At 47.3% G+C, this 20,131-nt stretch overlaps 1 protein-coding gene across 2 annotated transcripts; it reads right to left on the bottom strand.

Moving 5' to 3' along the window:
• Positions 1–244: 244 nt before the first annotated feature.
• GGNBP2 (gametogenetin binding protein 2) lies at positions 245–17,392 on the bottom strand. 2 transcript variants are annotated; one of them, XM_054646884.2, is made up of 14 exons: positions 17,235–17,392; positions 16,405–16,532; positions 12,592–12,672; positions 10,701–10,954; positions 10,015–10,113; positions 7,410–7,523; positions 5,691–5,900; positions 4,558–4,732; positions 3,467–3,661; positions 2,816–2,966; positions 2,449–2,574; positions 2,216–2,367; positions 1,585–1,833; positions 245–906 (listed from the first exon to the last, which is right to left on the bottom strand). In XM_054646884.2, the coding sequence occupies exons 2-14, from the start codon at positions 16,495–16,497 to the stop codon at positions 703–705; spliced, it is 2,103 nt and encodes a 700-aa protein (XP_054502859.1). In that variant the 5' UTR covers positions 16,498–16,532; positions 17,235–17,392; the 3' UTR covers positions 245–702. The 2 variants fall into 2 exon arrangements, with proteins under 2 accessions (XP_054502859.1, XP_054502860.1); XM_054646885.2 differs by having other exon boundaries at positions 5,697–5,900; positions 17,235–17,368.
• Positions 17,393–20,131: the final 2,739 nt, after the last annotated feature.

Consider the following 20,131-nt stretch of genomic DNA (forward strand, 5'->3'; position numbering starts at 1 on the left):
CAGAACAGGCACCTGATGCTGAGCAGTGCCAGATTGGGACCCTGCCATGGACACAGCTGGGCCCTCACGGTCCCTGCTGGGCTGGCAGCAACTCCACATCCCCAAACCACATCCCTGGAGGAGCACAGAGCCTGGTGTTCAAGGATCTGTCCTTCCCCAGACCCGCTTTTATTCACCTTACCCCCACCTCCACCCACCTGAACTGCAGGAATTGAGCACTCAGAGTACAAACATAGACACTCACTTTTACTATGCATATTAATAAATATTCTTTATTTAAATTTTTGCACATTGCGCTTTAACATATTACATCCAAAACATTTTGCAAATGGATGTCTACTTTGTAAAATCTTATATTCAGCTCCTTGTCATTCTGTACAGAATTATAGGTACAACATTACTTTGCCACTAGTTTGCTTTTTGTAAGTCTCACAGGAAGAGAAACATTGAATGAAAAGAGATGGCTTAAATTAGAAGAGAGGCTTGCACAGCTACTCAACTAAAGATACAAGCCTGGAGAAAGAACAAAATTAAGGAAATCACCTCCACCAGCCTCCCCCTGGAAAAAAAAAAAAACCAAGAAAAAAAAAATAATCACATTAATTTAAGATAAAATTTTGCCGTAAGTCACTAAATTAAGTTTGGAAGGAGAAGGCGCAGTAGTCATCTCGAGTTTCAGTGACAGACAGAGTTGGATTGGGTTCAGTTGGCTCCAGCTGTTGCCAGCCAGCTGTTGCAGACGGGCCCCTTGTGGTCGTTGAGGCGACAGTACTTGTTGAACTTCTCCTTCAGGTGCTGCCGGTACTGCTCCCGGTTGCTGTAGAAAGACTTGTTGTTTGCCATGAATGATTGGATTTCATCCTGGGAGATGAACAGTTCCTCATCAGAAGTGCACTCTGACTCATCCTGCAATGACAAGGGGGATTTCAGAGCTCCAGCACTGCCCTCCTGTGCAGCACACATCTGACCCCAGCCCAGTGCCCAGCTGGCTGATCCAGACACTCTGCTCACACAGGGCTCTGCTGGTTTGGGGTGAGAAGCAGCCAATTCAGTCATTAAATGGATCCAAATCTGCTTCAGTCTTAGCACATTCCCATGGGAAGAGGATGGATTTTATTAGAAGGCGTTGGTTAAAAGGTGAGGAAAGAAAAAGGGGAAAAAAGCAGGAAAGTGAGAAAGAAAATTGAGGGAGGGAAGATGAAAAAAGAAAGGAAAGAAAAGGAAAAAACAGGGAAAGAGAGCAAAGGATCTAAGTAAGTGGAAGGAGAAGGGAAGGAGAGGAGAGAGATGAAAGCTGCCCAAGGAGCCTGCAGTGGGAAGCCACATTTGAGGCCTGAAGGCAGCAATAATGCCCACTTCATGTTACGGAATAATGCAACCCTTGACAATGAGCACTTGCAACACAAGTTCTGTCACCACATTCCAGCCACCATTTCTCCTCCTCTGCAAAGCATTCAATTATAAACTTCTCAGGGAACGTGCACTGAACACTGGGACTTAATTCCTCACTGGGAGTTGAGTTCTCAGCCCCAGAGATTAAAGCAAGATGTTACAACCCAAAATTCCAATGCAGCGGTTACTTACAAGGAGTTCCACTAAGCTTTTGGCACCTTTTCCAGTATCAGGGACAAGTGACATTTCTGTAGGTTCTGCAAACTGTGACACATTTTTCATATGCTCAAACCAAGGCAACTGCTGGCCGCTTTTGTCTGCGCTACAGCAGCTCTCAGCGTGTGTGTCTTTGGTCTTGTCGCGGTGAAACTCTGTGTGCGTGAGATTTCCTGAGCTCTCTCTGCTACCTGCATCTGCCAGACAGCTCCCAAGCTTCTGAATCTGGAATGGAAAAGAGCCTGAAATCAACTGCCAGCAGAGTTTCATGTGGAATGTTCGAGTTTGAGAAGGAAGCAGAGGGAAAAGGGAAGGTCCAAAGGTGAGTGAGGGTAGATATTTACACTTAAACACGTGCCTGGGGAGCTGGGGGTGGCACATTCACTGAGAGTGAGTAAAAGTGCACGTGCTTAGGAACACAGAAGAGACTCCACCACAACCTACTCTAGAGGAAGCACCTCAGTTCCAAAACTTGGGATGACAAGGGAACAGGAGATCCCTGCTGTCCCATTTTCAGCATAAGTCTCAATCAGAATTTAAAATCCTTCTGTAACTACTTTCAAATGTAAGCACTTAGAGAAGCGTCTGGCAGAGCCATGTTCCTTACGTGGTCATTCTCACACTTCAAAGCTTTACTTTTCTTTTTCTTCTTTTTGTTTTTGCCTTTTGTGTTGCTCTCCTCTGCATTAGCCCAGCACTCCACACAGCTGTCTCCATCCTCCTCCTTGTCGTCGCAGCGATGGACACAGGCATCGTCCCCTGCAAAACACAGCCAAGTTTCTTTTGAGATGCTGCAGATCTGGGGGTATCAAAGCATCATTATCTTCTTCCCAAACCTACCATTTTCATCATGGTTGCAGATGCCCTCAGTGCAGGCCACGTCCGAGCCCTCCCGGGACCCCGTTTCGCTGCCCTCCATGCTCGAGGAATAGCCACAGTCGCTGCCAGTACAGTGTGGAGATAAACCTGAGACAGAGGCCAAAATTACTGCCATCTGTAGGAAATGCTGCACATTCTATTATTATGCCTCTAACAAGAGAGAATTCAGAGAACCCCAGACAGGTTTGGGTAGAAAAGGTCCCTAAAAATCCCCTCATTTCACCTCCCTGCCACGGGCAGGGACTCCTTTATAAAAACAGGTGACCACTGTTCACCCCATAAATGGCAAATGCTTTTTAAAACTGAAAAATACTGAGATTTAACATACCTTTCTTGATTTTAGGTGAGCCTAATAGGGTACCACTACTAGGACAAGTGCAAGAAGTGCTTTCATTAGTAACAATTACTTCTACACAGTTGTTGGCTTCTTCGGTGCTACCACAGGCTTTGCAGCTGCTTTCCGTGAAGTTTGAGTTCTCCTTCAAACAGAAACAAAAAACATTGCAGGCACTGAAAGCAGCTCAGCCAGCACTTTTGTAAAGGATACTCTTTCCATGAGAAAAACCAGCTGACATTGACTGATAACAGCATTGCTTAGAATTCTTCACGAGTACAACACAACTAAACAAAACCCCAACCAATTTACCTTGACCCACAGTCACAGCCCATTAAGGCCAGCCAAGAGATGCTGAATAATAATTCCACTTAAAGGTTCCCCCTCTCCAAAATCCAATGGTAATTATCTACAAGCAGCATTTGAATCCCCAGGTTCTGAACGACTGGCATAACCTGAACCTCAGATTTATGATTTAAAAAACCCCGCAAGTTGAGGAGTTACAGGTTTACAAAGACTCTGCTCATCTGAAAGAGCATTAAATTCCACCAGGGACCAAAAGACAAGAACATCCCTCACAGATTCTACCATGGAACAGTGATCTGATGGATGAAGCCCTAAAAAGCCCCAGCTAGCCACGTTTACCTTTGCCTGATTGATTTCCTTCTCTTCTGCTGCCTGCAGAGGAGCAGGGATCTCACACACACATTTATTTTTCCTTCTGTTCTTCCGCTTTTGGCGTTTCTTCTCTTGTTTAAGCTCTCTCACTCTCTCTTCTTCTGAAAACTCTTCACAGAGCTGCTCCAATCGACTAATGCCCTGCACTTTTTCCACAGCCATCTGTTTACAAGAGGTTAGATCCAGTTACAGAAGTCATCACTGTTCAAGCTTTTTCATTTATAAAACAGGAGGAGGAAAACAGCCAGGAATGAAATCCCAGTAGCACCACTATTGACTACAGGAGAAAAATGCCCACCAAGATGCAACCACTTGCTTTAGATTGCTGGAAACTCTCATGTGGGGGAGCTCTGGCTTGCACCTATGGCCCAGATTCACATTTTTCAGTGAAGAGTTGCAGATTTTAAGGCACTGTTGGATCTGTGATCTCTGATCCTGTGGGAGTAAAAAACTCCAAGAACTAACCAGCTCAAGGCTCCACTATGATCCTGCCCAAAATGATTTTTCTCCTCTTTCTCTGGTGTCTTAGAGAGAACAGTTATTATGAATGGAAGATGAACATAACAAAAAAGATATCCATGTCATATAAACTGGTGATCAATATTAAGTATTGGTATATGTTAAAGGAACTGTCTAAAGCTCAGGATCCCACAGGATCAGAGTGCATTCAGAACAAGCTGAACACAGAAGTTTGCAATCACTTTTGTAATTCAAAACCACATCCTCCATTTTTACTCATACACCAACCAAAAACTGTTGTAGCCTGAGCTACTTTAAATGCAATCAGGTAGAAAAACAGAATTAATAACACAGAAGGTTCAGTGTACTGGAATGGGCAGCTTGAAAGTAAAAGCAAGCCTCAATCTTTTCTATTCCAGTTTATTCCACATGGAAACACTTCAGTATTGCTGTGCATGGATGTCACACAACTCAACAAGGGATTGACTGCAGCACCCTTGACACTCCTTCCATCCCAGTGCTGAAAAGCAGAAAATGAACCGCAGTGACAACAGGCCCAGCAGCTCAGACACAAGTTGCACAAAACTGGATGTTTTTACCTCAAAGCTCTTGCGTAAAGCATCCACCCCCAGGTAAAAGAGCATCTGCCACGTCTGCTCCTCAGCGCGCAGCTTCTGCCAGATGCGGTGCAGCCTCTCGTAGAGGTGGATGCCCAGGCAGGTGAGAACCTCCTCCTGGGCTATGTCTATTGTCTTGGCGTGCCTCTCTCTCCGTCTGGGGGAAAGGGGAACCAAAGCACCGTTAGAGCAGCTAGGAGCCCACCGAAGGATCAAAGCAGGGCTGACGTGTTCTCTGGAGGCACAGCTGCAGCTGTGTTTGCAGGAGCAGCCTGGCAGGGCTCTGCTGTGCTGCATGCAGATGCAAAATAGAAAGGAACAGGTCAAAGCCACCGCTGTGAAGCAGCACTGTGCGTTGCCACCTCTGGCTTCAGGTGCCATATCCTGCTCTTCCTACGAGGGGATCAAGAGTTTAAATGCCAGAGATGCAATTCTTTTGTGTCCTAAAATTTGCTGGAATTCACAGCAATTATTTCACCATCAGTTAGTTTGGGCTGAATAAACACACAGGGAATTTTGTACATTACTTACCGTGCTGAGTAAAAACATTTCAGTATTAATCTGTCCATTATCCATCTATTACCTATCAATCTGGTCAATCTGTTAAGGTAAAACTACTAAGAAAGGATTTACCCTCCTCATTAAACCATTATGACTGAGCTTTAAAGGTACTGAGGTTGGAACTAGACGATCTTTAATGTCACTTCCAACTCATTCTATGATTCTCCAATACTGAGCTCAGAACTTTTCACCGGATGGTTTTAAGACACTTAAAAAAAGGTTCATAAATACACAAATGGCAACAAAACCAACTTGGATACTTGGCATTTGGCAAAACTCAACCAAGGCTCTCTTTCTATTTCGCATATTTGAACACCTCAGTGGACAAGCAGGCAGCTCAGGGAGTGAACAACCAACTGGAAGACATTTGGTCACTCCTTCCAAAGCACAGCCGGAACCTTCCAAGCGCTCTCTCCGAGCCTACACCACTACGGATATCCACAACCACGAGTTCATCACACAGCAAAGAGGCAAAAAGCCACTTTGGGCAAAGACATTGGAGAGTCAAATAAAGAAGCAAAGCGCTAGATAGCCCACTCTAGCCAATTACATACTCATACCCTCCTGCGAACTCGGGCTCGGCCCGGCCCAAGAGGTGCGCGATGAAGTCGGTCTCGCAGCACACGTGGATGTGGCGCTCGTGGGGGCAGCAGCGCAGCCCCTCGTACAGGGCAGCACAGTAACCCTTCTCCTTGCTGCAGTCCAGCTCCCCAATCAGGATGTTGTAGGCACGCAGCACTTTGTTCTTACAGTCGGTGCAAAACCTGGGGGGAAAGAACAGGATCACGCTTGCTTCGCCCCAACGCGCTGGGTGAGTGGTGATGTGTCTGAGCTGGGGTGTGAGAGAGCTCTGCTGCTTCAAAAATGTAATTATTATAGTAATTAGTATAGTATCTTCTGGCTATGATCCACCTAAATTGACCATGAATTATCCCATCTATTCTACATTACTAACCTGGATATCAAACTTCTGTCCTCCAACCCATGGAGCGGAGCCCACCCAACAAATCCTTGATTTGAAGAAATTCCCACACGGAATTCAACTCAAAGATCAGAAATCTCAGCAGTGAGCAAGTGCTGCAAACCAGGGCGAAATCTCTCTCCCAAGTAACACACACCACACCACCTTCTAGCAATTCTTTCAAGTGTACTCAAGTGAGTGATAAGAAACAAGGCAAAGTATCCTCTGGTGCCTGCTGTACAAGAATGATCCTTGTTTCCACTACAAACATATTTTGAATTATTAGATTACTGTGCTGATGGCCAAACGAGGGTTATTTATAACACAACCTACTCATTTTAAACATGTGACAGCTCATGTGTGACAGGAGTATACTTATAATTAAAATCCAAGCAAATTAAGCTCATTCTGTGTCATAAGAGGAGTAACCTTCAAGAGGCCACAAGATCTCTTGCTGGATGACTCTAAAAATGCAAGTCAGACAAGCTGCTCACATTTCAGCTCAAAGCTGGCTCCCCATGCCAGCTCTGGATGGTGTTTTTCCCTTTCCTAGTGTCTCCAGCCATTTGACAGCATTAAATCAAACATATTTTGCTGTTAGACCTACAATACCTGTCTGCTTTCTGCGGTGGAAGGAGAGAAAACAGCAGTATTATTGCAGGTTAGCACCAGGAAGGCAGCCAAGGCAGTGTTTAATGTCACAGGAGATTAAAGTTATTTTGTTTCCAAAGTGTTATTTCCACAGCACCGCCACCCCCGCGCCCATCTGTGCCCCCACAGTTGATATCAGAACCTTGAGACTGCTGGAAATTAAAACTTTTCAATCAGCACGGCAGGTCCTGTGCACATGCAACTATAATTTAATGGTTTATTTCTGCCCTGCAAGAGAGATTTAACAGCACCAGGCACAAACAAGTGGTTTAAAACAGTGCTTTAAAGGCAACACCAAGCCCAAAATCTGCTTGCACTAGTGCAGCACACAGGATTCTGAAATGGCACAGACTCCCTGAACACCTGGAAACAGGCACAGCCCAAGGGCAGTGAGAGTGACTGAGAACACACAGTTCCTAAACATTAAACTGTAAATCATCATTTAGTCCTTGCAAAAAAAATGAAGACAAGCATCTATGACTTCACCAAAGGTCTCCACATCTTCCCTTTCATTAAACACAAAGAATATTCCTCCATCTTTGGCAAAGTCCCCCATCACCACCTTGCTGAGATGGCCAGTTTCACAAGAAAAGCCCTCTCCATTTTGAACATTGTGGCCTCACAAAAGCCCAGGAAGGTGTGCTGTGCTCCCCTCACGTACCTGTGTTTCCGTAGGTAGGTTTCTAAGGTTTCTAGGAGGCAGCTGGAGTCGATCAGAACCACTTCATCCCTGCACTCCTGGGACATCAGCTCCCACACGTCCATCCAGCAACCCCTGCGTGAAAACGACACCAAACTCTTCCTCACCCTGCTGGGGGGCAGCAAAGAAGCCCAGCAGAGCCTCATTCTTTACCTGACTGCTCCCTGGGAAGGTCCATAGCAGAAAATGATGCTACACTTGTTCTCTTTCCTCTTCCTGTCTTCTCTACTTTTCTTAACTGCTCTTAATTTCTTTGAACTGAGTCTGCTACTGCTCCTTTCACTGTCACATAGTATTACCAAACATTTTTCAGACCTATAACATATATATTATCAGCTAGTTATTCTTCCTAAACAAGTCCTATGGAAAATGCTGCTCTGTTCCTTAATTTTATTTGAATTCTTCATAGGTTAAGCCTTAATATCTATGAAAGTTTGGGTCAGAACTGAGATGCAAATTTTGCTGTCCATGTTTATAACCCAGACTCACCATGGCTTTCTAATGTTACAGCTGCAAACCAGGTGTGATTTTCAGAATACTACTTTAAATATAAACAGATACAAGTTTTAATCAGGTGAAGATAATTCGGTAAAATAACAAAAGAAAAAAGCAAAACAAAAAAAACCCAAACAACTTTCACCATAAAACACCCTACCCTAAATTTCAAAAATCTGTTAGAATATCAAAGTAACTTTACAACTCACATTTGGATGTGCTAAAAGTGACAAAAAATGGACTTTAAATAACAAGTCATGGTTACTTACAGGCTTGTGTACACTTGACACCTTATCAGAATGGTCATTTCTGTCTTATGGACACAACAGAGCAGGAAAATGGGAAGCAGCAGCCCTGTTTCCTAATCAGAGGAGTTCTGTGTGCCATTTCCCAGTTTGCCAGGTCCTAGGGCTTGCATTCAGGAGAGTTTCAAATGCTCCTGAGTCCCAAACAGAGCTGAGGAGCCAAAAGCCAGGCACAGGCTGAGGACATAAGTAACCCTGGAGTGGCATTAGCTGCTTACATAACTCCTCTAATTAAACACACAGCCCCAGCTCAAAGCCTTTTTGTGTGGAGGAAATGCCCAACAGATGCAACTCATCTGAAGAGTTTCTTGTGAAGATGAGGAGCAGGAGCTCCATGTTGGTAAATGAGGTTTGTTCTGTGACAGCTGGGTGCCTGCACAGCCCAGCCAGAGCCTGTCTGTGGCCACTGCAGGCAGATTTACTTGAATTTGTATCAATGCTGATACACTCTGGGTTTCAGCTGAGGAGGGGAGGGCAAGTTCAGCTTCCTTAGCAAACTGCACTGCTTGTCCACAGGCCATGTTCTCTGGTAACCCCCCAGGTTTTACCTGCAGAGTATAAAACATTGCTCTTCCTCATATTCCCTGTCAACCTGCCAACATCCAAAGGGGGTTTATTCCAGCATGAACTGGGGAAATAAAAGCAGCATTTTCCTCTCTATTCATTCAGCTTCAGAATTGTTCTACCTTGCCCAAGTGCTAACTGCAGGTTCCACAGCACCTGTTCTCACACAGAAAAGATTAAGCTTACTAAATATAAAAAAACCCCAAAACCCACTTTCATGATGCTATGAATTTGCTTTATTTAAAAAATAAATACATATATCTACACCCCTATACTCTCAGGACCTTGTGTAACACAAGCTTTAAACTAATTTTGTGAAAGGCCTGTAACCAAAATATAATAGAAGATAATGAATAGTTCCCAGTATCCTCCTCAAGCAGCACAAGCAAAAATCAAGTGTCAAATTCCACATGCATGGTATCCCAGGGGATTTAACTAAACCCAGGAGACTCCAATCTGCATAGAAAAATACATGTCCTGTAACTGGAAACCATGAGCAAGCTTTCACAGGTTGGAGGCTTAAGCAGCAGCAGAACACAGCTGAAAAAAAATGGTCCAGACACTCCAATTAAGCCCAAGAGACTAATTTATTGGTCATCATATTAAAAAAATAAATAAATAAAAGGAGCCACCCCACAAACAAGAAACCTCCCTAAAATCCACAATAGATTTACAGGGAGTGTTTTTCTGCTTAACCAGCTGGAATAAATCATTTCAACTTCAAGACAGAGGCATATATGCATATTGTTCAGTGGTGTATTCAAAACATGCTGTCACTTTTGAGAAAATATATTTTATGGAGTTCCAGTTTTAACCCTGCATCCAACCACAATAAAGCCTTTGGTTAACAGTTGTGCAAGGCATTTTTAATAATCCCAAGTAAAATGATGTATATTTATTTAGCATGTACCATTTGAAAATCTGCTGAGCAACCATTTTGGTCTAGAGCACAGAAACCAGTTTGTCTTTCTAATAGCATTGTTTATATCACAGTGCAGAGGCCATCCATGCCCTGAGCATGCCCAAAACTCCTGGTGCTTCTCTTCCTCTCCCCAGCAACTATTTAGGTCTGCTACAATCCAACTGCTACTCTGGCAAGCAGATCACAGCATAAAAACTGATCTCAGTGCTTAAAAATAAATTAGTCTCAATTCTTTGCTCCCTTAAAATATTTCAATTGTGCATGTTAAACACAGACTTACCCCAAAGGTTTTGGTTTGTGTGTGTCCAGGGAGTGTAGCTGACACCTTTTGTTCTTCTTACTTTTGGGAATTGCATCAATCATGTCATTCAGTTTGGACCTATGGAAAAAAAAAGTGAGGAACTTCGTATTCTGAAAACCACTGGATCAGGTTGCACTACCTCAGTCTCAACTCTGCACTAACCTTCCCTACTTTTCCTGCTAACTGGAGCAAGAAGAACAAGCTGAAGCCAACTGGAAGGCCAAGACACACTGTGCTGAGCACTGCCTGTTTGCTCTGCTGACAGCTCAGGAACTAATGCCATTGTGCTCACCAAGCCCAGAAGGTTTCACTTTCTCAGTGTTACCCTTCTACCCAAGTGCAGCCAACTTTGGTGGAAAAAATTAACACTTTTATTTTTTTTACAGGCCAATTAGTGAGGCAAACACTCTTCTTCCAGAGACCACGAAAACCCCGCCAGCGCCTGCATCAGATTAAGGACTAAACATTAAACACTGGCATCTTCCAACTGCAATCACAGCCCTGCAACTGGTGCTACCAAAGATTAGGTTTGCTTTCCCCCCAGTTTAGGCAACAAGCAGCTGCCATTATGGATGTTGAAGAGGAGAACGTGCTGTGACAACTCAGCATCACCACCAAGGCGCGGCAGAGAGCGGGGATGGCGCGAGCAGCCGGCAGCCACTGACCCATGCACGTAGAAGAGCGTGTAGAGCTTCTTGGCATCAGTCATGCAGCTGCGGGTGACCGAGAGCACCCCCTTGGGCCCCACGGTGAGGGGCTCCAGGGCAGGGTTCCCTGACTCCACCAGCTGGGAGAAGAGGCGCTCCACGCTGCGCCGGCAGCCCACGCACGGCACCAGCTGCGACAGCGCGCTCAGCACCTCCCGCGACGTCACCATCATGGCAATGTTCAGGTCCTGCTGCTTCAGCATGCTGTGTCTCTGCAAAAAAACACCACAAAAGTCAAATCATTCCACGCTTATTCTCTGCTTCTTTCTCCTCTTCATTGCCTCCTTTCACCGCAAATGCTGCTTCAGAATAACCTTCCCAGAATGTCCCAGAATAACCATCCCGTCCCAGTTGGGAAATTCTTTGTCTCCACCTCAGCACAGATGTTGTAGGAAAAGGCCTCACACACACCAACTGCAAGTTTTCATCTTCTACTCACACTCCTTTTGTCTTTGGCACACTGAAACTCATAAACTCTCGTTGGCATTTATGGAAATCTCATTTACAACCAGCTCGTTCTGCTCATGAAAATTTAGCAGTATTTTTCCTGGAAGGCTAAAAGCCATTTCCCATTACAATCCTACTAGCTGGAATTAAAGAAAGCACACATTACTACTCATGGTGAAGCCTTTGACTTCAGTAGTGAACACCCAATGTGTGCTATGAATAGAACACTAATGAGAACACCTTCTAATATTGCTGACGTCAATAAACAGTTGTAGATTTGTCTCTGGCCCCTGTGTCAAACACATCCAGGCACACGTCCTCACAAAAAGCACATACCCTTCTAGTCCTCCCTGCTGAATTACTGCCTTGGCTTTCAGCAGCACTGGAGTGCCACCAGCAGAGCTGTGCAGAGCAGAGTGTCCCTTCCTCACACCCCAACACACAAACCCACCCTTGAGTTGTATCTGCACTGGCAGTGTCACACCACCAGAGAATTCTCTGCTTTATTGTCACATCACACCACTCAAACACTCCCCATGCACAAAGGACTTGCCACAACTTCTGGGGAAGGGAAGAAAAGACCACACAATACTGCAGAACTCCCATCCACTGAAAAGAGCAAGTGCTCTCAGCTCCTTCTATGCAATGTGGAGAGCAGAGGTACCATCAGGTAACATTTAAGGTTTGTGCTCTTAGAGGAAGGCCCATTAAATCACCTGCCAAGCACTATCACTGTGCAATAACCCTGTTTCCTGTAATTAATTGCAGGAGCCACAGCAAAGCAGGAACGAGCTATTTTCACAACCCAGCTGCACTTGGCATGCAGCACATGTCTGCAGTGCTGCTGTCAGCCCTGAGAGAGGCAACCCTGCAACTGCAGAGCAGCAACCTCTGCCCCTCTGCACACCAAGTGGCACCTCCCTGCAGCTGCTACAGGTGCCACAGAATTTGGCACATCAGTTTCTAGGATTAAAGTTTCTGGGGTACTACAAAACCAATTCTCACTACTTATCTCTATAAAGTCCACAAATTGGCACAAAAATTCTACCCTGGTATGGGCACTAATCACAAGAACCCAACCTCAAGCAATCCACACTTCCACTTGAAAGGGTGGTTCAAAACTGCTCAGAAAAATAAAAATCAGGATGTATTTAGAAGCTGCAGCTCCCACAGCGAGTGCTGAGCTCCCAGACATGCAGCCATTGCCTCCTGACAAGACAACGTGCAATAAATGCTGAGGAATCCAGAGCACAACTGAGCCCAGTGCACTTTGGTACCAACGTGTGATTGCTCCCAGGTGCTGACGTGTCTGAGGCATTCCAGGAGTCACAACCTCCTGGAGAAGCAAAAAACACCAAGCTGAGGAAAGCAGAAGTCTCACTTCTCAGGAAACATGATTTACCTGGATGAACTGCTTCAGTTGTGTGCTGTTATTCTGATGTCCATCGAGGTTCAGCACATTATCAGGAAATTCCATCACCATCTATACAAGAGAGGAAAAACAATTTAAAGAGGAGCTTTCAGACAAAACAAACAAATGAAAAAAAAAGCCAAACAGAGCATTAGTTGCTTTACTTTCTTGGGGGAAATAAGACTGAAATTATGTTAAATGCTCGTTCTTTTCACATAATTACTGGAGCTTGGGAAAGGATAAAAGTAACTGTGTCAGATAGTGAACGTCTCAGCAAAGCAATAAATGCTTCATTAATATAATGTTCTAGAGGCAGTTTATAAATGACAACTCTTAAATAGCTGTTAGAAAGCAAAGGTTGCTAAATGGACCATCAGTGTTTATATCATCATCTGTGTGACTTGAGACCCTGCTTCAGTTTAAAAAAAAAAACAAAACAAAAAACAAAAAAACTTCAACACACTGAGAACCAAATGGACCCAACAGCTTAACTCAATTTATAAAGCTCTGAGGAAACAGTCACAACAGTTTAATGACAGAGTCGACTCCTCCAAAGGCTAATTTCAAACCATATTAACCCAACAAGGTACTCCAAGGCATAGTTTGCTTTGTGTGATTGCAGCTGCAACTCTCAAGAGGCTCAAAGCAAAATGTTAAGCCTACAGAACAATGTGATTACTTGTAAGTAATTAATAACATTTCTTATCAAATTACTGAGAAACAAAGAGGGCAATTTCTTGGGAGGCAGGAATCAGGAAAGTAACTTTCAGTCAAAAACCCAACTGTGCAACCACGGAATAAAATGAAAGAACTGGAAAAATGTGTAAAGCCTGGCTGAGTTCTCTTCCCTGTCCAAACTGAGAAACAGGGAATTTGTCAATATGAACACTGAAAGTTCACTTTAAAATCTAAAAGGCAAAACAACAACTTTGGTTAATAACCCCAATGCAAATGAACACCAAATAAAACCGTCTGATTCAGCCCTTCTCCTCCTTCCACCTCCCCTCAGCTGTCCAGGGAAGGCAGAATTCCCTGCTGCCTGCCCGAGCACCAACACTACCCCCAGAGCACTCTCACAGCCACTGCTGCAGGCACCGAGCACCACTCCAAAATAAACAGCATTTCCCTGAGAACAAGGCGCTGTTTTGCTGTGCCCCAATCTGAGCGTTGGCACAGCTGCCTTATCTCTGTGCAGAGCAGAGCCAATCCTAAGGCCAGCTCCCCTTCCAGCCTCCCTCACCCCCGAGCCATCCACACCAGTTTCTGCTGCAGGTTTGGAGGTTTCCTACACCACTAATGTGGTGTTTCTGTGGGCCAGGAGCTACAAGCAAAAGTAAAAGCTCTATCTGCTAATAACAGAGACAAGAGATAAATCTGCCTGTTTCTCCCCCCTCACCTTCATCTCCCACTATCAGACAACACCCTGAGGTATTTTGTACGACAGAGCAAAAGAATCAAAGACTAAATTAATTCATGTGTCTGATCAGATTTTATTAAGTGGTTAAACATCAACCACCATCACACCCTGAACTGGAAGGGAAAAAAAAATCCTGTAATACCACATCAAATGGAATGCCTTCTAGAAACCATAAAAGCTGCTTAAGAAATGAAAAGGGTTCAGTACTGAAACCTCCTTTAATTTCTGGCTGAGCCAGAAGGAACAGGGAAGTGAGGTGGTGAAGAATCCACCCAGGGCAGCAGCATCTGCCTGCACCTGAGCTGCTTCCCGGGCTACTACAAAGCAAATTCCAGATGAGGAGCACATGGGCCATTCACTCCTCATTTGCAATCACTAATCACTGATTCCACATTTAAGGCACAGATTAACCCTTTCAGCTGACTGCTCCCACTATTTTTAAAATTTGAGTTTTCAAAGAGGTAACAGAAGCCAGTCACTATCAATAACCACCATTAAAGATAGTGCTGCAGATGTAAAATTCTGTTTCAAAGACAGCTGCATGTCTTGTAATAGCTCTCATTAAGTATTTAAAAAATAAATTATAGATGACAGACAAGGAAGCTCAGGGTTCATTCACTTGCTGCTGCAGAATTTTTTTAATAAAAGCCTCTAGAAACCACCTAGAAATCCAAACACTTTGTAACAACAGCAACAGAATGACAAAAAAAAAATGGACACAAGGTAAGATTTCTTCATGGTGAGGATGACTTGCACTTGCATAAATGCCTTTTCTCCAGATGGATATAAAACTGATTTACAGCTAGAGGACCCTTTCAATCATGAGGATGGTGTAAAAAGCAGAAGGGCAGCAACAACACAGTGCAATTACACAAAGTTTGGGCCTGGTATTAAATTCTGGGACTAAACCACAAATGGCATTTTAGGCTTGCTGAAGTCATCCACCTGGTAGAGCTGAATTTTCACTCTCAACCTATTACACACAACAAAAATAACAAGAGCATGGCAATCCTACATGACACAAACTAATGGGTAATGTTTATAAGGAGTCCAGGAAGGATTAAAAAAATAACAAAAAAAAAAAAAAAAAAAGAGAGAAATCCAAGAGCTTAAAACCACATGGAAAATGAATGGGCAAAACAGCTTTCAAGGTGTGGCCAAGACACCAAAAAACTCAAACTTGCACTATTCCTGCACAGTCTGGGTTTTCCAGGTCATCAGCCCCCCAGGAGAGGCAGATACTGCTTTGGACAGCTTGAGGGGAAACTCTGCCTAATTCCTGAACACAGCTAACCAGAGAGAAGCCAAAACCAGGGATTATATTTGGCAAATTAATAATGTGCCACCATTCACATTGATCAAAACTAAAATACAGCAAAAGGACTTCCTGCAAATGCTGCAAAAGCAGATGGGGCCTGTCTGAGGACATCCAACACTTTTGTTCTGGAAGGTGGAAGAATGGTTTGGGTTGGAAGGGACCTTGAAGATCATCCAGTTCCACCCCCCTGCCATGTGCAGGGACACCTTCCTTAGCTGATAAAACTCAGGGATTCTTCCGTCCTAAACATTAGATTAGGAATTTAAATCACTTAAATTTCACATCACTTAAAGTAACAACAGTTACTCTTCCACTATCAAGAGAAATCAAATATGAATCATTAAGATACCAAATTACACTAAGTGCAATATTATTTTCAACACATTTTCCTGCTTTATTAAAACAAAGAGCAACTGGCTAGTTAGAGAATTTTTTTTTCCATTTGCTCCGTGTTCTCCTCCAATGCAATTTTTGAACCTTCCTCTAAACTCACGAGGAGAAGGACCAGAGAACCTCCGAGGTGCATTTAGCTGATTTTTCCACTGAATCTTCTGGAAACGGCCAAACCACGTTTTCCAACTCCCAGCAACACCCCGAAATGGGAACTCTCAGATTTGTTACATTTCTGCAGACTCGATAAGCCTGACTTCACGCCAAAGCCCTCGAAAACGCCTTTAGCCTTTTCTTGCCTGTCGGAGAGCAGAACAATCAGCCGGTTTTAAGCCGGGTTTAACGTTAACATGGCTCCCTTCCTTCCCAGCAGAAAAATGGCTTTGCTCCACCCTTGAGCACCGAGCCACGCTCGTGGCTCCGGCACAACTTGTGCACAGGCCCCGGCACGGCGATAACTCCCTCATTATGCGGCTCGCCCGCTCTCAGAGCCGGCCATCAGATAAAAAAAGTTGCCACATTCAGCTCTGCTAACCCCAAGTGTTGCAAAGTCCCAAAGATTAACGCCGCGGGAGCCCGAGGAGGAGCCAGCGAGGCCCGGCGAGGAGGAAAGGCCCGGCCTGGGGAATTGCAACACGCGGGAGGCGCGGGCGCAGCGGGACGGGCGGCGGGGACTCACCGTGAGGGTGTCATCGATGTAGAGGGGGATCTGCCTCTTCTCGAAGGGGAACTCCTCCTCGCCGTCCCGGCACACCGCCACCAGCCGCGCCATCGCTGCTGCTGCTGCCGCTTCCTCCCCGCTCCAGCCTGCGGGCGGCCCCGGCCGGAGGTAAACACCCGCCGCGCTTCCCCGCCACACTTTCACCAGCAGCCGGCACCCAGCCTGCGCTCCCCATCGCCTGATTCACCACGCCGAGCCCGGCCCACCCACCCCGCCGGGAGGGGACCCGCGCGGGCCGGCAACGGGCCGGGAATGCGGCAGCACACGGGCACGGCGCGGGGGGAGCGCGGGCAGAGCCGCGGAGAGCCCCGGGGAGAGGGGGAGGTGGAGATCAGAACGGGGAGACGGAGCCCCGGGCGGGGATGGAGATGGAGCCCGCGGGGGAAAATGGAGCCGCCACGGGGAGATGGAGCCGCCACCCCCCGCCCGCCACCGGCCCAGCGCGGCCGCCGGGACCCGCCCAGCCCGGCGCGGCTCTGCGGCTCCTCCGCCGCCCCCGGCCCGCGCGGGGGGAGCCCAGCCCAGCCCGGCGCTGCCCCGGGCGCCCCGCGGAGCGGCTCCAGCGCCCGCCCCGCCGCCTCCCCGCGGGCTGCAGCCCGGCTGCCCCGGCAGACCCACCCCTTCCTCCCGTTGCTGCGCGGCCTCGCCCGGCTCCCCACGCGGGGCTGCGCTGGCGGGGAGCCGCCCGGCGCGGCGGGGAGCCGCCCGGCGCGGCGGGGAGAACCCCATGCTGCCGCCCGTACCCTCGCCCCCCCGGGAGCGCTGCCCCGCGGCCGGCGGGCCCTTACCGGCTGCTGGCGGCGCTGGGCGGCCCGGGCGCTGTGACAGGCGGGCGGCACCGCGGGTCCCGGAGCCGCCTCCTCCCTGCCCGCCCCGGGGCCGCCCCGCCCCGCTCTCGCGAGAGCCGCGGGCACCGCCCGGGCCCACCCCGGGCACCGGCCTGGCCTCGAGGCCGCGGGGCGCTGCGGCCGCTCCGGGCGGCCGGGAGGGACGCGGGGCTCTGCCCGGGGGCGTCGGGAACGGCTCCCGGCGGTGCCAGGAACGGCCCCCGGGCCGGCGGTTGGGCCGGGAGCGGGTGCCGGCCCCGGGGCGTTGGGGGTTACAACGAGCGGGGCCCGGCCGGGCGTTACCGCGGGTGCGAACGGCCCCGCCGGCAGCGCGGGCTGATAAAACCGCGCTGAGCTCAACGCTCTGAGGCACGGGCAGGGGCGGGTTTTGGGGTGTCCTGTGCCGGGATAAGCGCTGGACTCGCTGTCCTTGGGGCTCGCTGAATTCCCCGCCTCAGACGCCTCCCCGGCATCAAACGCGGCTGGTGCCGAGCCAGGCAGGGCAGGATTGAACAGCTCTGCTTGGCGCCTGCAGCACCCCAGTGCAGCCTGCCCGAAATCCTGTGGCTGCCTAAATTAACCAGCCCAAAAAAAAAAAAAAAATTACAAAAACAACAACGAACACAAAGTCTTTCTTGAACTACGGAATAATACAGCTGACCTGTTCATTCTTGTTGTGTATGGATATAGGCACTAGAGCCCTCGCAAGAAAATGCAGGGGAGCGGGATAATAAAGGAGCAGGATTCTTTCTTGTGTCTGCATAAAAGGGATGTTTAGTGGAGGACCTCCTCGGGCAGCCGCTGTAACGGGAACAGCAGTCGGTGTGTCCATGGTTTTCTGCCGCAGGAAAGCTGGGGGTTTGTTAGGAGAGAGAGTTTCTCACACCGGAGCACCCTGAACCACGATGAATTTGGGTCTTTGCAGGGATGTGCTTTCCTGTGTCACTCCTCCCTCCCACATCAACAGCAGCATTGTCCCAGGTTCTGTACTCTTGGAGTGCACATTGATACAAAAAGCACCATTCCATTAATACCATTTTTATCCATGGATTTTTAATGTTTTTTTAAGTCGTTGGAACACGTGGCTTGTTTTGTTATCTCCAAGGCGGTGGAAAGGCAGCCAACCCCTTCCTGTGCTCATTTGCATGGGCCTCTTTGCCTGGAAGAAATACCTGTTCTCTGGGACAGAGTGGCTTTGAAATAGGATACTGCCTGGAATCTTCGGGGGAACTTCTGACTTCAAAAGAGACACCACTGCAGCCGGGAGAGGAGGCATGCTGGAGTTGATCCTTAAAAATAATGAGATGTGGTAAGGAGTTAGTGATGTTTAATAAAAAGTTAGGGATAAATGTAATCAGCTCCACTCTCCCACCATATCCCAGGATTTTTCTACCCTGCAGCCCTACAGAAAGGTCATTTGGTGAAATTATGGCAGCTAAGGCAAAACAATTTCTGTTTTCCTCTGCTTCGCTATTGCTGAAGTAGGTGACACATGATGGTTCAACCATTAGTCTTCCTACTTGAAACATCTTAAATTTTTACTCATTCTGTAACAACTAAATAAAAGTTTCTGATTTTAAAAATTATACATTTAATCTGCACAAAGGGATCTTTGTCTAAAACAGGCCAGAGTGAAGTGAAATGCAGAGTTCCTGTTCCTTCAGCTGTGGAGGTGTGTGGAGGTCAGCAGTGTCCTGTTCACTTTCCACATCTTTTCAAACCCACACAGAGCTGTTTGCTCCTCCTGTGATCAGAGGATGCCCAATTGCATCTCCGGGTTCTTTCAGAGGCCTGGGCAATTCTCTTGTGTTCACAGGCTGGAACACTCAGCATTCAGAACGGCACCAGTGGCTTCAGGGCAGAGCTCGCTGCATGTGTTACCCACAACAGGCAATGAGAATTGTCTCTCATTAACTCACTGGTGAACAGCCCACAGAATCCCAGAATCATTGAGGTTGGAAAAGACCTCTGAGACCATCAAGCCAAACCTTTGATCCACGCTTTGTGAACTAGTCCAGAGCACTCAGTGCCACATCCAGTCATTCCTTGGACACCTTCCAGTGCCTGACCGTGCTTCCCATGGAGAAATTCCTCCTGATGTCCAACCTGGACCTCCCCTGGTGCAGCTTGAGGCCACGTCCTCTGTTTGTGTCACTTGCTGCCTGGGAGAAGGGACCAAAGCCACCTGGCTGCAACCTCCATCTTACTCCTCAGGCCAGGAGAAGTGTCAGGATGAGAAGCTGGCCTTGGTGAGGGGTTTGTTCTCACTCAGGTGCACACCATCCCCTGGGCTGGCTGCTGTTGTGCCAGCCACAGCTGCAGCCTGAACTGGCACCAGCAGTGTGGAGCTCACCCACCCGGCCTCCCACGCGCTCCCTGCTCCAGCCAGTGCAGCTGGCACCTGGGTGCCCTGTGCTTGTCCAGACACAGCTCTGCCTGTCACACCCGCCCGCTCTGAATCACACCACGGGCCTGTGCTCACAGGCAGAACTCGCTGCAGGTCCCGCGCTTTAAACATGTCAAAAATAAATATCCATGAGTAATTTTGCATAAATGAGTAGTGCCAGTAGATTCACGAGGGAGACCTTTCTTCCCTAGGCAAGTCTAGGAAGTGTTTTAAAATAAACATATCCACCAGTTACCAGAAAACTCTGCTATAAACTGACAACTGTTTCTAAGAGGTTGTTGCCAGTTCTTGCATCTGTCCCCAGGATAACACAGGCTGCTTTGCTTTCATTCTCAAGACTACTTGGCTTTAAGTTGGAAGCAGACAAGCATGAACTCAGCATGGCCACAGCCTGCAATCCTCAGACTTCACCTTTCTGCTGGCCAGGGGCTTGGAGAACTGAATAAATTTA

Source organism: Agelaius phoeniceus, chromosome 20 (genome assembly GCF_051311805.1).
Source record: "Agelaius phoeniceus isolate bAgePho1 chromosome 20, bAgePho1.hap1, whole genome shotgun sequence".
NCBI lineage: Eukaryota > Metazoa > Chordata > Aves > Passeriformes > Icteridae > Agelaius > Agelaius phoeniceus.

What these genes read in the sequence shown, in the direction of transcription:
- GGNBP2 (XM_054646884.2), bottom strand. Translation starts at nt 16,497, where the DNA reads ATGGCGCGGCTGGTGGCGGTGTGCCGGGACGGCGAGGAGGAGTTCCCC. An exon ending in ACCTACCTACGGAAACACAG is followed by an intron (nt 5,901 to 7,409) that starts GTACGTGAGGGG and finishes CTTTCCCCCCAG; the next exon opens with GTTTTGCACCGACTGTAAGA. An exon ending in CTGCAACCATGATGAAAATG is followed by an intron (nt 2,368 to 2,448) that starts GTAGGTTTGGGA and finishes TGTGTTTTGCAG; the next exon opens with GGGACGATGCCTGTGTCCAT.